The sequence below is a fragment of the Mastacembelus armatus genome, chromosome 19 (assembly GCF_900324485.2).
Source record: "Mastacembelus armatus chromosome 19, fMasArm1.2, whole genome shotgun sequence".
Taxonomy (NCBI): domain Eukaryota; kingdom Metazoa; phylum Chordata; class Actinopteri; order Synbranchiformes; family Mastacembelidae; genus Mastacembelus; species Mastacembelus armatus.
This window is the reverse complement of record NC_046651.1, coordinates 16,410,986-16,425,343: the sequence shown is the minus strand read 5'-3', so window position 1 is coordinate 16,425,343 and position 14,358 is coordinate 16,410,986. Positions and strand designations below refer to the sequence as shown.

The 14,358-nt window shown below is 42.9% G+C and overlaps 1 protein-coding gene across 8 annotated transcripts in view; it reads left to right on the top strand.

Annotated features, from left to right (window-relative positions):
* tanc2b (tetratricopeptide repeat, ankyrin repeat and coiled-coil containing 2b) overlaps positions 1–14,358 on the top strand; it is a 115,655-nt gene that overhangs the window by 78,731 nt on the left and 22,566 nt on the right. For 6 of the 8 annotated variants that reach the window (XM_026314705.1, XM_026314703.1, XM_026314704.1 and 3 more), the window contains 4 exons: positions 842–990; positions 4,685–4,868; positions 5,720–5,968; positions 11,310–11,441. In XM_026314705.1, the coding sequence (XP_026170490.1) occupies positions 842–990; positions 4,685–4,868; positions 5,720–5,968; positions 11,310–11,441 (714 nt within the window). Of the gene's footprint in view, positions 1–369; positions 570–841; positions 991–4,684; positions 4,869–5,719; positions 5,969–11,309; positions 11,442–11,550; positions 11,669–14,358 lie in introns of those variants that run through there. The other 2 variants (XM_026314709.1, XM_026314710.1) reach the window with 2 other exon arrangements.

The window sequence follows — 14,358 nt, the reverse complement described above, 5'->3', positions numbered from 1 at the left end:
AAGGTGAGGTCATTAAGGGATTTTTTTTTTTTTTTGCTTTGGGTCCTGGTGCAAAGTTAGCAACTGAAATCCCTCGGCTTGTGTCAGAGTGTGTTTGTGTGCGTGTGTGGTTTTTGATCATCTGATCATCATGCAGACTCACCCTGGTGTTTTCTTTTCTCTCTTTAGCGCTAGAAGTCTCTGTAAACAGGATACAGCGGTGAATACACACCCACTTTGTCTTGGAAAGTCACACACTGCTGTCTCTCTCACTAACTCACTCACTCACTCTCTCACACACACACACACACACACACACACACACACACACACAGACACAGGTGAAGGGCGTATCTCATTACGTCACACAAGCTGTAGTGGTGAAGACTGGTGCGGAAGAAGCTGTCGTCAGTGTAAAAGGCTTTTTCTAGAGAGTGTGGAAAGGTTTTTTTGAAAGCAGTTTGAGGGGATTCTTGTACTTGTGGCTAAAGGGATTTTGGAGTCTTATGTTAGAAGATTCCTCAACTAAAATGTCCAGCTGTCGAGGAACGTGTCTGTAATGCACAGGTCTGGGCTACGGGGAAACTCAGGTAGGATGTTCCATTGTGTTGTCCTTAAAGCAGGTGCTGTCTGTCTTCTGTCTGGGACTGTTGTCACTGTTGTGGTTTACCCAAAGCCTCTAATGTGTGTTTAGTATTTCCAGGTAAAGACCACGTGAAAGTGAAGTGTTTAAAGGATGTTTTCTTGTGAGTGAAAATAGCAAAATAAGCTGCTGTTCTGTTTCTACCCACCGCTGACACACATTCTTTCTTTTTTCTCTCACCCCCACCTCCTTCCTCCTCCTGACGGTCCACCTCTGCAGGGGAGTCAAGCCAGGAGCTGGGCCCCCCTCCGTCGGTGGATGAGGCAGCCAACACATTGATGACGCGCCTGGGTTTCCTTCTGGGAGACAAAGTGAGTGAGGGGCCAGCCGGCACCCAGTACAGCATGGAGGAACCCGAGGCGAGACAGGTAAAGGTCTCACTAATGAACGGGGCCTTTTTTAACAACCAAATCTACTTTAAGGTTGTGCCTAAGAGACGTATTTCCCTCAGTGACATTAAAAGTCACAACCTTTTGTTTTTTTTTTCACTGGAGCTCCACAGCCTCGGGTGTTTTTTTCTTTCTTGGCTATTTTCCTGAAGATTGAAGCTCCAACACCCAACACACCTCATGATGTCACCAGATGCACAGTCATTTTGACACTTTAAGAGAAACATTGTCTGGGGTCAAAAGATGAAACATAAGATAACAGAACTTGCTTAGGCTTAATGTTTTATATCCGTTCATGCTATTCATATGTCTTATCTAAATTTAATCTTGTGTGTGCGATTTTGACACATTCCTATTGTGATAGATTATGCTTGGGAACTTGAACAAACATGCAATCATCTGATTTAATCTGTTTTGACATTTATCTTCATAATATCCTTGCTTACATTCATTTTGACAGCTCCTTGGAAGTCAGGATAGCCAGATCAAAAGACGTAGCTGTAAATTGTCAAATCCACACATCTAATTAGATTTTTATTTAACAACTATTCTTAAGTGTTTCAGTGTATGCTAAAGTTCGCTCACTGAAAGCAGGATCCTTGATTTCCGTGCAGGAGGCTGGGCTTAATATTTCTCTTATGCACTGTAACCTTTCTATTTATGAATTTGGCAGTTGTGCAACAAACAGCTTTTGGCACACAGGTCTGCTCTAAGCTCTGCAGCAGATGCCCTGGTTTCTCTACCTAAACCTGATTTGACAGGTATAAATTTTCCAAGCCAAAGGAGAAAAACAGTTGCAGCAGAGAGAGAGAGGGAGAGGGCGAAATAGGAGGGGAAAAGGAGCAAACCTGTTGCTGAAGCATTTCAAGTGGTCCTAGGTATGGGTTTGCACTAAAGCAGTGTGGATAAGCGATTAGACTGATGGACTGCCTGTGCTTGATGTGAGCACTGCTGTAGCAGTGGGGGTGTATAAATTGAGAGAGGTTTATTCAAGCGGCTCTTTTTAGAGACGTGACTCATACTAGCACCCCGCTGCATCATGCACACAGTACAGTCTTATTATTTTAGATATCTGCCCCAAATGCTGTTCTCCACAATGCAGTTTTGTTTGATTCATTAACCACCAAAAATGACAAGCACTGCCTCAAGACAGCGTCTGTTAGCAGATAAGAGAGTGGGCTTTTTGTTGTAATTTTTCTAATTTGCTTGGGATTTACTAGCTCTCAATGGACACCACAAATTAGAGTAATACAGCAGCAGATTTACACGTTAGCTAATATTGCCTACTCACCACTGAGGCTCAAAGTCTCTCTTAATGATTGTCAGCATAATCAAGTTGCTTTTTACACTGTAGTTAATAAAGAGTGAAGACAGATATTAACTTAATAAATCAGTGACTGTTGTTTTATCTATACCCCACTTATTTATCCCCCATCCTCAATTTGACATGGTTTAATTCCTGCAGTAGCTGATGTCTTTCCTGCCAGACCTGCAGCTGATGGAACAAGGTGACCTTAACTCAAAGAGGGTGCCGTTAATTGCCTTTCATACTCTTGTGCTCCCTGAATAGTCACAGTGCTACAAGTTCAATCTAATCCTCGTGAGGCATTTAAGGTCAGCCCTGCACAAGGCGAGGTTCATTAGCCCAGCAGATAGAGCTGCAGTGTCACTGCAGGCACAGAGAGGTTTGAAGCTTTATCACTCCACGTGTTTGTTTGCACTGGGGTCAAGCTCCTGTAAACATGACACACGCGCATGAAGAGAGCAGAGGGCAGTCTGACAGTGTTATTCTTCCGCTCACTCACTCAATCACGCTCACACACACACACACACACACACACACACACACACTAGATCCTAGGAACAATGTGTTTACAGATGTCACAAGTCAACCATTAAGCCAGGGGAAACCCAACACAAACAATTGTGATTGATTAAATTGCCACCTAACTATTGACTGTTTGCAGTGTCCTTTGACATTGATCATTTTTAATTTCGTCAGTTCACCACTTTGATTTAGACTGAAACTCCTGGATGGGTCAGTGAGATTTCAGTTGTTTGAGGATGAATCCTGCTTGAGGTTGACATTTGGTTGCAGTGAAATGTGTCAAATTATTCAATCGATTTCCATGAAGCACGGTGTGCTGATACGTTTTACTCAGGATGAACAATAAAATCTTTGATCATCCTCTGACAGTGGCTCAGCCAATCAGAATCAACTGGGGATCGGTGTCTTGTTGAAGGACACTTTGACATGTGGACAAGCTGCAAATCAACCCACCAACCCCTGATGGCCTGTTCTGTTTTCTGAGCCTCAGTACACCTAGCAGATAATTAACAGATCAATCAGTAATGAAATTTATCATTAATTGCAGCCCTGACTGTAAATGTGTGGGTTTGTGTATAAGCTTATTGCGACCTGTCAGTCATCCTCCTGCAGATTAAACTATATTTTGCCTTGAGTACCACTTTACCCTTTCTGTTTCTGACCTCAACACATCAGCAGCACAGTTGTCCAGGTGTTTGGGTTATTGATACACATAATTTATCCCTGTTTCTCTTGAGCCTCTGCATATTTGTGGATTGTGAATGTATGTATCTTTTAGAAATGCGTGACTGTGTTTGAGTGAGAGTGCATCTGTGGGTGGGTGCAGCAGAATGTTTTTATGGTGTTCCCTGTGGTCTCTTGTCTCCTAACCTGAGCTGGCACAGAAGATGGTCACTGCAGGGTGCCAAAACAACGCTGGGACCAGAAAGAAAATGTACTCAGTGTGTATGGGATTTCAGTTTTAGCTTTTGTGTGCTTAATTGTAGCTATGGCAGTTAGGAGGAAAATATGCAGGCAAATAGTTCTGTCAGTGAGAGTAGGATGAAATGGTTGTATGTTTGGTGGTCTGATGTGTTTAGGTACATTTTTAGAGCCGCAGTTGGGCCATAGGACTGTGCAGGATCTGGTTTTTGAAACACCACTATTTTTTTTTTTCTTCTGAAAAGGAAAATGACTGTGTACTGCATTTGGATGTTCTGGGGCACATCCTTAATAAATACAGTGACAACATGATTTTTACATTTTTAAATCAAAAACTGAAAGCTCTCAGTAGAACTGAAAGCTCTTGCCAGTACATCTTGTTGGGTGTTGGTTGATGCGCAAAATGTTACACATATAAAATACATCTACAACACAAAGTGCAAAAGTGACTGAATACTCCGTGCTCCCTCTCCAACATTTGGTGTATTCTGACCCTCAGCTGCAGTATAGTGTGTTGTAAGGTAAAGTTTTATTCGCCTTATTGGAAATGCTCCTAGTTGGTGACTATGTTTGTGTATGTTAATGTACATGTGTTTGTATTTTTCTTAAGCTCTGTAGCATTGTCTAATTCATGAAGTGCTTTTAAACCTATATTTTACTAAATTGTTGTAAATTCCATTAGTTATTGTTTGTAATTGAATGTGTGTGGGAGAGACAATCCTAGGAAGGACTGACTACATGTGGTGAAGACAGCAGGAGGGCTCAGCTTTTGAAACCAGTGATATTGAAGTGACATTTTCTTTTGTAAATGACTCAGATATTGAAAGTTCAAACATTGTACTTTTCCATTTCTACTCATGTACTAATTGAGTTGTTGGAACCAAACAAAGCTTTTAAAAATGTGTGTATGTGTGTCTGTCTCAGGGCCAGAACCAGAGGATCAGCCCGTGCTCCACCCTGACCAGCAGCACTGCCTCCCCCCCTGCAGGCAGCCCCTGCTCCACCCTTCCCCCTGCCATGCCCGGACAGGCCGGCAACAGGGACTGTGCCTACGGTTCTGTCACCAGTCCCACCTCTACACTGGAGAGCAGGGACAGTGGGATTATTGGTGAGATTTGCACACAGATTTTACAAACAACAAACAAACATACATGCATGTAAAATATAAAACCCTTTAAAAAAAATCAGGCTGGTGTTACCACATAGTTTTATAAAAAGAAAAGCCAAAAACAGCATTTTATATTTTAATTTCCATTATTCATTACTTTACTTCCTACTCTCTCTGTGGCACCTACTGTATAGAATCCAAATAAAAGCTGTTAATACAATGTGATTTTAAAATCCCAGTCTGGGATCTCTGACAAGAACGTGGCTGAAGTTGTAGCTTGGAGCTTGGTTACCCCCAGCATGACACTTCAGTTTCATTCAAATCTGGGTGTGGTCGAGACTGAATGTTGGTAATCTGAATGTTTTTTACAAACCTGAGCTCAGAACAGAAACCATACCTGTCCCCACTCCCCCTGCTCTGTGATCAGTTTTAAGTCAGACTGTGATGCTTCTCACACGCAGTCAGAACCAGTTTGTGCTCCCACTGGAAAGCAGTTCACATGTTGACACCAACTCTGGCATTTTTGCTTTGTTAGCAAGAGAACAGGAGAGGCCTAATGTTTGCTGACGTGAAGCACTTTGCACTTGTCAAAACAGGTGCCATCATTGCTTCCTGGAAACACTGGTGAATTTCTGCAGTTTGATGAGGGAAGCTTTACATTAGCATACTGCAGATCAGTTCAGTAAATAAGTGTGAGAGCAAAAGGTGAGGGAAGGGCAGGAAAACTCAAGTAAACCTAGTGTGAAAACAGGCTAAAAGTAAGACACCCTCTATTATTTCCCACAGTGAACCAATTCTAGTTGTACATGCAGCTTTACAGCACTGAAGATCATCATTGTGTTTTGTTGCAGCCACTCTGACCAGCTACTCGGAAAACATGGAGCGAGGCAGCAAATACGTTGAGGGCTCCCGGGGAAACCTGAAACTGTGGCAGTCGCAGAAATCAGGCATGGACTCTTTCCTGTACCGGGTGGACGAAAACATGACCGCTTCCACCTACAGCCTCAATAAAATCCCTGAGCGCAGCCTGGAGAGCATGTCCTCCCACTCTGCCCACTCCATCCCTCTGTACCTCATGCCCCGCCCTAACTCTGTGGCTGGTGAGTCCCTTAATCTTTCCCTCCCTTGCCTGTGAAAATAGAAAAGGAACCTAAAATTAGGTTATTTACAGATGCAGGGGCTAGCAGTATGCAAGTGTCAAGGTAGAGTACTTGTTCTAGTGAAATTGGACTGAACTGCTAGTGCTCAGTATGTTACACCCTGTTCCTGGCTTCTTTAGTGCTCCCTCTTCCCTCCTTTCAAGTTGTCTTTCCATCCCCGTTTTCTCTTTGGATGAACTGTGATCCTTCCCTTTGAATTCTTTAAAGGTCATTTGTGTGACAGGTGATGATAAACGTAACAGTGAAACACTGTGGAATGAAATTTGCACTGTGATCAACTTTACGTTTGTAATAATCATGTGCTAAAATGCCTGTTTAGATCTTGGTTAAGTTCGACATTTCTGAGCTGTCAAAAAAAACCAAAAACCCTGCATCTAGTTTTTAACAGTGGTTTATCATGTATTTATATGTCTACCAGCAGTTCAGGAGCTAAAGATGTTATGTACCTGCTGATATTACTGGATATTCTGTGAACATAGATTAGTAATTATCCCAAAGCACCAGACCACATTTCTTCTACAAATCTGTGATAAATCAGTACAAAAAACTAAAATCTAAACCTAAAATCTGAACTCAGTTGTGGTTTGATTTAATTTCTTGTAATTTTTACAGCATTTTTTATTATTTAGGAATGAAACTCTTGTTTTTAAATTTCATGGGGCTTTATTGAAATTTCGCGTAGCTGCGAATCTGCAGTTATATTTTGTTAGGCTTTCACAGCTCTCTGGTGTTGGTTTTAACCACAGAGCAGAATAATAATGTCTGGGAAATACTGCTTCAGTAGAAGATCATACTGTGTCTGGAAGAATATCACATAGGAAAACTGGCATTTGTATTGCTGACAGAGGTCCCGCTGATGTGTTTCTCGCTGTAGGCCACAGCTGCCTCAAAGAGGCTCCCAGAAGTAACAATAAATATATCAGGAAAATGTCAGTTCCATAAAACCGAGGCAGTCCTAATGGGCCTGATGGTATTAATGGTATTATTGTTGTCATCATAAGAAAGGCTGTTACAGACGATGAGCTCCACTTTGCACTTCTCACACAGGAAAAAGTGTGTGCACGCCCTGTTGAAATGTGTATACACACACACACAGAAGCACATATATAAATATATATATATATATATATGTGTCTGTGTGTGTATACAAATATATACATATACACTGTAATATTCCTGACAAACCCCATCTCTGCAGCGATGACCCTCTCTTCATGCTGGTCATGTTCTGCTGTTTGACAATGCTGTCTGGCAATGCAGCGACTCTGCTGGGTTTAGAGATTCACCCTCAGTCTCATATCCGCCCCTCAATACCAAACCTTCAAAGGAGACTGAGTGAGCTGGAGACATCTTAAGAGACATACTATGAGCTGCAGATGATGCAAAAAAAATAAAATTAGAGGGACTGTGTAGGAGGCAATGAGAAAAAAGGGAAACATGATGAATTTTCTGACGGCATTTGGTTGTCAGGACTGGAATTCCATATTGAAGGGAGGGAGATGGATACATGTGGAAGAGGAGTGAAAGAGTTTCATAATCTCCCTCTCCTTGCCTCTCTCCTCCATAAAGAATTATTAGATGATTTCAGGATGGGAGGCAAGCACAGGCTGAGGATTGGCTGGGCTCACACAGCAGTGGAACATCAAAGCCCCAGGCATTAACCGTTTTCTTTCCCCCAGAGTGACATAGAGACTCGCTTTGAAGTGTGGAGAGAGGGAGAGAGATATGGAGCGAGAGCAGAAGGCAGCTGGGGAGGAAAACAAGGAGGGAGGGGGCTGCTCCGTTACCTAATGAAGACAGTGCGTTGGTAGAGCTGAAGATGGATATGGAGGAAGGAGTAACCAAGACTGAGTGTTTCTCTGTCCCTTCATGGTGCTAAAACTGCTCACTAGAGAGGAGCTGAGCTGAAAAATGAGTATTTATTGCCCATCAGGAAATAAGCTTTCATTTAGTGAAAACTGTGAGACAGACAAGAACAGGAAAAGTGCATCTTAGGCAGTGGTAATATCCCCAAAATTAAAATGGGAATGGTTTCTGCTAAGATTAGAGAAATATTGGAAGACGGTTGAAAACAGAACTAATAATGAGAAGATATCCTGACTTTTAAGCCCCATTTATATCTGGTACTTACTTATTTGTGTTTGTCCTGATTTGTGTTTGGAGAAATTAATAATGTCCTGGTTCCAAAATGGCACCCGATCCACAGGCCTTGATATTTAAAGTGTCATTGTGCATGACGTCATTTTAATTCACTTTTTGCAAAGTGCTTAAGCAACCAGGAAAACATGAAGGGTAACCTTAAAACTTGTATGGCAGATGTTTTTCTATACAGAGATCAGGCCACTCAAAGACCAGACTACTTCAGGATAAAGTCCATTTGATTTATATTCCAGCCAAAATGTGTGTGAGCTTTATATCCAGGGAGGATATCTAGGATGCACAGCTTGTGTTGACAGACTGTAAATGCTTCTTTCAACCCCCAAAGTAACACAGGCTTCCTGTTAAAAGTGGTTTGAAGCCCCAGATGAGATAATAAATAGGCAAGTGTTCCTTGTTAAGCTCATACACCAGGTAGAGGTTAGAAGTAAGTGCCAAATCACTTCCATTGTACTGGGGCAGAGGCACAATCTAATGTGCCATTGATATCTCAACACCTTGGCAAATACAACTTTGTTGTTGTGGCTGGATGTCACATTTAGAAGATTTTGGAGGACCTACGTACAGTATGTGCACCAGCTTATGGAACTGGCTGGGGATTTGGAAATCCCTACTCATAGAAAGACTAAAGGGTAAAAAGACACTTTAAGGTCCAGTGAACTCACTCTATAGTCTGTAAATTCACTGAATTAAGATAACGACTCACCCGAGATAACATTTTTCAATTTGAGGGGCGGACAAGTGTCATTGATTTCCTATTCTACATCTTTTCCTGATTTCGTTACGTCCCTGGTCCCACCTCTGCTTATATAGTTGGTGTTATACCTGGAAATATTGTTGTTTAAGTACCGGGACCTCCATTATTTATCATCTCAATTCATCTCATGGGGAGATGAGGGGACTGGTGATGTGTTTAGAGCACCAGCAGCCACCTCTTATCTGAGATGACTAGTCAGCTCCCTGGCTGTTACTGTGACTGGCTCTGGATGTCGGCCCAGCTGGTCTTAGTGTGTGTGTGTGTGTGTGTGTGTGTGTGTGTGTGTGTGTGTGTGTGTGTGTGTGCGTGCGTGCGTGCGTGCGTGCGTGCGTGCGTGCGTGCGTGCGTGCGTGCGTGCGTGCGTGCGTGCGTGCGTGCGTGCACATGCATCCATGCTGTCAGTAATTTTGAAACAGGAAGTGTGCGAAGTGGCTGTCATTGCCCAAAGGCAGAGCTCTCTGCTGTACAGTTTTTCTCCCTTTTTTTTACTCTGTCCACACACGCTCCCTGTCCCATACTGTTTTTCCTCTTTCCTCTGTATTTCTTTTCACTGTGCGTGCAGTCTTAGCGCATTGGCACTGCAACTGTGAATGTGATCCCCAGCAGCCTGCTGCATTGCAGATAGAGATGATGAGCACACAGTTAAAAGCAAGAAAAAAGAAAGTTTTCAGCCCAGTAGCCCTGAGTCATTCTTCCTGGCTTTAGCGCCAGATGAATGCCTGTCTCTGCTCGGTGGATGACCAGCAACCCCCATTGCCATGAGGGCCAAGCCTCCAGCATTCCCAGCTGCCATTTTCCCTCCATTTTGGGAAACCCATGTGGCTCATTTTTGGATCCATGGCTGAGGTGACTTAGGCGCTCAGCAACACTCACACACACAGTTCACTCCACATAGACACCAATCTCCCTACTCTCCAAGGACAGGACTGACTGAGTGGTGAGGTGCTGGTGAGTTTTACGATGAGAGGTGTCGGGCTCAGAGCCCTGTGAAAGGATTACTACACCTTAGTTTTTTTTTTTGTTCGTTTGTTTTTTTGTGTGTGTGGTTTTTTTTGTGTTTTTTTTTGGATTAACTGAGAAAGAAAAAGAGAATGTCACTGAGAAGAATCGCGCATTTCCAGTGATGCCTTCCCCGTCCCTTTGAATTCGACTTTAGAATAGTTCAGGTAAAGTGACAGAGAAAATGGATTCCAAGCTCTGATTCTGCTCAGTGCAATAAATGAATGCTTTGCTTCTGGATATCTGGGATCTTTACTTGGATTTCATTTTTGCAGCTTTGGGCATCAGTTCTTTTAGCTATGAAAACACAAGATTGCTAAAAAATTAGTGAGAAGGGGCAAGAAACAAAAGCTGTCAGACGATCAGACTGATTTTAAACACCCAGGTTAACCACATTTAAAGAGAAGAAACTGCAAATGTTAAAATTATTACCTAGTATGTTGTAAACATCCATTAGTTTACAGACTAGCCTCCAGGTACTTTCGATATAAGGTGTAATTATCACATCCATGAGTAGTCTTTTTTTTTAATTTTACCCCTAAATAAACGCAACAGCTCTTTGTTTTAAACTTGTTCTAAATCTTTTCTGTTGTAGCAATGTGTCTGTGTTTTCAGATCCCAGAAATTACTTAAGCAACTGAAATCGTTGTCTTAAGTGATGTTGTTTCTTAATTTGGTGTCTTTAATAGTCTGCTTTACTTTCAAAGTACTTGCTGGGTAATTTTATAAGAGACAACTCAAATGACCTCTGCCTCTGTTAGTGAGTATTTTCCTCTTGAAGTGGTAATTTGGTTTGCCCTTCGACTGTCAGTGCACCCCCAACATCAGGATGGTTAAGTCCCTTAGTCCTTTGTAGACTTAATTGTCTTGTCGTTCATTCTCTTCACCTCTAACTGAACTGCAGGGTTCAGGTGTCACGGAGAATCAAGTCTGTTGCCTACTCACACCGGCGGTTCCAAGTGTTGGCCTTGAACACACAGTCTGGTGTGAACAATCAGCAGCCAGCGTCAGACTGCGCTCACTCCATGAATAAGACATTTGTCTGCTGAGCTAATTAATCCTGAGAGGGGCTGGATGGCATCTGCCTCCACGCTGCGTGACAGACACTGAGAAGAGGGAGTTTCAGGATAGAACCATGTAGGGTGGGCTCACTTTTTCTTGTAGGAGTTAACAAATATGAGCCTGACAGATGCCTCAGGACACTGGCATGAACCACTGCCACCCTCTTTTGTTTATGTGTATTATGGGCTTGTTTACTGTATGTCTCTCAGTTTGCATCCACTTGCTGACAACAGAATCCTTTTTCTCCTCTTTCTCTGAAATATCCTGCTCCTTCCCTCTCCTCCTGTCTGTTGCACACAACCACAGCTACCAGTTCGGCTCACCTGGAGGACTTGGCATACCTGGATGAGCAGAGACACACTCCATTACGCACCTCGCTGCGCATGCCCAGACAGAGCACCACCTGCGGGCCGGGTCGCTCCGGGCAGGACCTGAGAGGTGAGGAACAAGGCAGAGATAAAGAGAGCACCAACCCACACATCCTGCCCCCTTATGTGCACTGAAAGCTGTGCCGGATCAGTCTGTGAAGTGCACCAAGTGCTGTCTTCACTGGGTTATGTTACACAGTGTCTCTGTGATGGAAGCATAAATGCAATATGTTTGCCCAGTGAAATAATGACTTCATCAGATCACCTGATTGAGGAATTCTATGCAGACATATACAGGTGATAATCACTGCAAACCATAAGTCATTGGCTATCACTTTAATACTAAGCATGCTGCCTTGTTTCAGTTTTGGGCTGTGATCCAGTTGATACAATCCAGATAAAATGCAGAACCAAACAGTAGGTCACTGTTCTGTTTTTCATCCAAAAACAACACAACTCAAAGCAGCTGAGCAACACAAGGCAAAGCTGAAGCTGAGCTATTTTTGAAATTCAAATGAATGTCAGAGATGGTTGATTTGCAGAATGCAGTGTGTTTCAGATGCAAATATGTGCATGTTTAGCTGTGCTCCCATCTCAAGCTGTGCTCCCATCTCAGACCAGGAAGGCTGTTCAACTGACATGACAAGTGGTGGACACTGGAGGTTGTCAGCTGTTGTCTGTTTTGTCCTTGTGTGTGTGAAAACGTAAGTGAGAGAGACTAAAGGAATGCACGGGGTGTTTTGTCAGGTTGTGCCACCACTAAGCTAAAATTTGTCTAAGTGCTTAACATTCAGTCAGCGTGTGCTTCATTGCACACTGTTCAAGTCTAGCACACAGCAAGCGCCTCTGCGATTGAGCAAATCTCCTCAGCCTTCTCACCAAATGGCCAAATGGCCTTATGTCACAACATTATGTGTCCCCTCGCCCTTCTTCCTCTGTCACTTAGCCAGTAATGAGCACCGTAATGGCAAACCTCTGCCATCTGAACGAACACAAATATGCATCCCTGTGTGTTTTAAACACCTGTTAAGACCCCACTTAGCTCAGTGCGCTCAGCTGAGCTGCAATGTGATTCCCCTGCCTGAGGGCCCTTTTCTGCAGACAAATGCAGAGTGTGTTAGAAAGACAGAGGGAGATGGAGAGAGAGATAGAGATGGACACAGGCAAAGGGAAAAAGACAGAGAAGAGGGGAGGCAAAAGTTAGTTCCATTCAAAGCTTCACTGTTGCTGCCAGAGCCACTTGTTTCAACCATCCTGCTCTAAGGGCAGCCAAGTGTGTTTACAAATCAGCTGACTGCGTCCTAGCATGCTTTCTGCCTCCTCGGATCAGTGTCAGAGCCTCCTAGTGCCGCTCCTGCAGTTTCCCTGGGTGAGACAGAGAATGAGATGGAGGGAGACAGGACGTGGAGGCAAGCGACTTTTCCCAGCAGATGATTTGAGGACAGATTTCTAATGGGAGATCAATAGACATAATAACTGGTTGCATGTTTGCAGAAGTGTTTGATATATTTTGTCTTTAACCAGCACCAAAACATTCTTAAACAATTACCAGTCAGGTGGTGTCGGTCGTGATCAGTTCAGATTATCAGGAATGACATTACCTGCTGTTACTGCATTTTATTAGTCGCTCTGTACATATTTTGTACCACAGAGTTGTTGTGCATAAGAGACTGCTGGATGCAGACTTACAGATGAACTAGAGAAGAAGGGTGGTTATTTGCTGGTCAGGTGGTAACCAGCTGACAGATGCAGCTCCCTGGTTGGTTTTGTAGAACCTTCTTTTAATCCCGGCCGTGGGGGGCCGAGCTGTGCTGCTCTTCTGAGGAGAGTGAGTCAGACTGTAATGGACCTTCTTGTGCTCCAGCCTGCCTACCTCTAAGATTTACCACCCACCTTATCTATTCACCACAAACTCTCTCGCATAACTGTACAGTGCACATTTTCTCCCTCATTTATCTTTACTTTGCCTGTCTTTGTCACCTCCCTCTCACTCACTGTCTTTCTACTCTGCTCAATAACCTGCTGTTAGCTTATGGTTGCAAATTTTGGCTGATAAAAACTCCAGAGGGTTTTATCATTCCCATATATATTCCTGGACAGGAGTGAAACATAAATAATAAGTCTTAGAAATTCAGGTGAGCACTGTAATTAATTTAAGGTTTAAAAGATGGAAATATGCAGTATATATCTTAATGTCAACAAATCTCATAAAAATGCCAAGACCGAAAATGAATTGATCGTTCCAGCATATAGTTTCTGTTTCCACACCCGTTACAGTTTATTTTTCTGTGCCATAGTCCTCTGTCGTTGTTGAACCTGGACCTCGTAGTTGATTTTGAGTCAGTTCCACATACACTGCCCTTCTGCTGAAAGAACTCATGAGCAACCCAAAAGTGTGTTAATACGCAGCTGAAAATAGTCCCCAACAAATGTGCAGTTTCCTTCTGTTCCAGTAACATTTGCTAAAACCTCCAACAGCTCAAATATCTTTATGTCTGGTCTAGTGCACGTCAACAGTACAAACTGCTCAGGGGGGATTTGTTGGGTTTTCTCTGCAAGGTCTTGACCTTACTAGTGTTGTTGTGATTTGGAGCTATACACAAATTGAACTGCAGCAGTGAGTTTGGAGCTGACAATAAACAATGGCCTAAATTATTATTGTGTTGGTTTTGATATTTTCATTGGATTTGTTAACAGTAAAAATGTGGCCTGATCATTGAGGGAGATATTGATAAATGTTCCAGGTCCATGTTTATTAGAATTACAGCACTTGTTTATAGTGAACTTTTTACAGCACACACAGACTAAAGGATGCCCCCATTTCTGTTAGGAATGACACAATAGTCCAGATTTAAGGTCTGCAACAAAACAGCTGACTGAGTTTCAGATGATTATCAAGTCTTTATCTACCAGGCCCCTCACTCAGTTTGGTACCAGGGCCTTAATCTGTTTCCATTAATCTTAATCTGACAAATACACCTTCATGC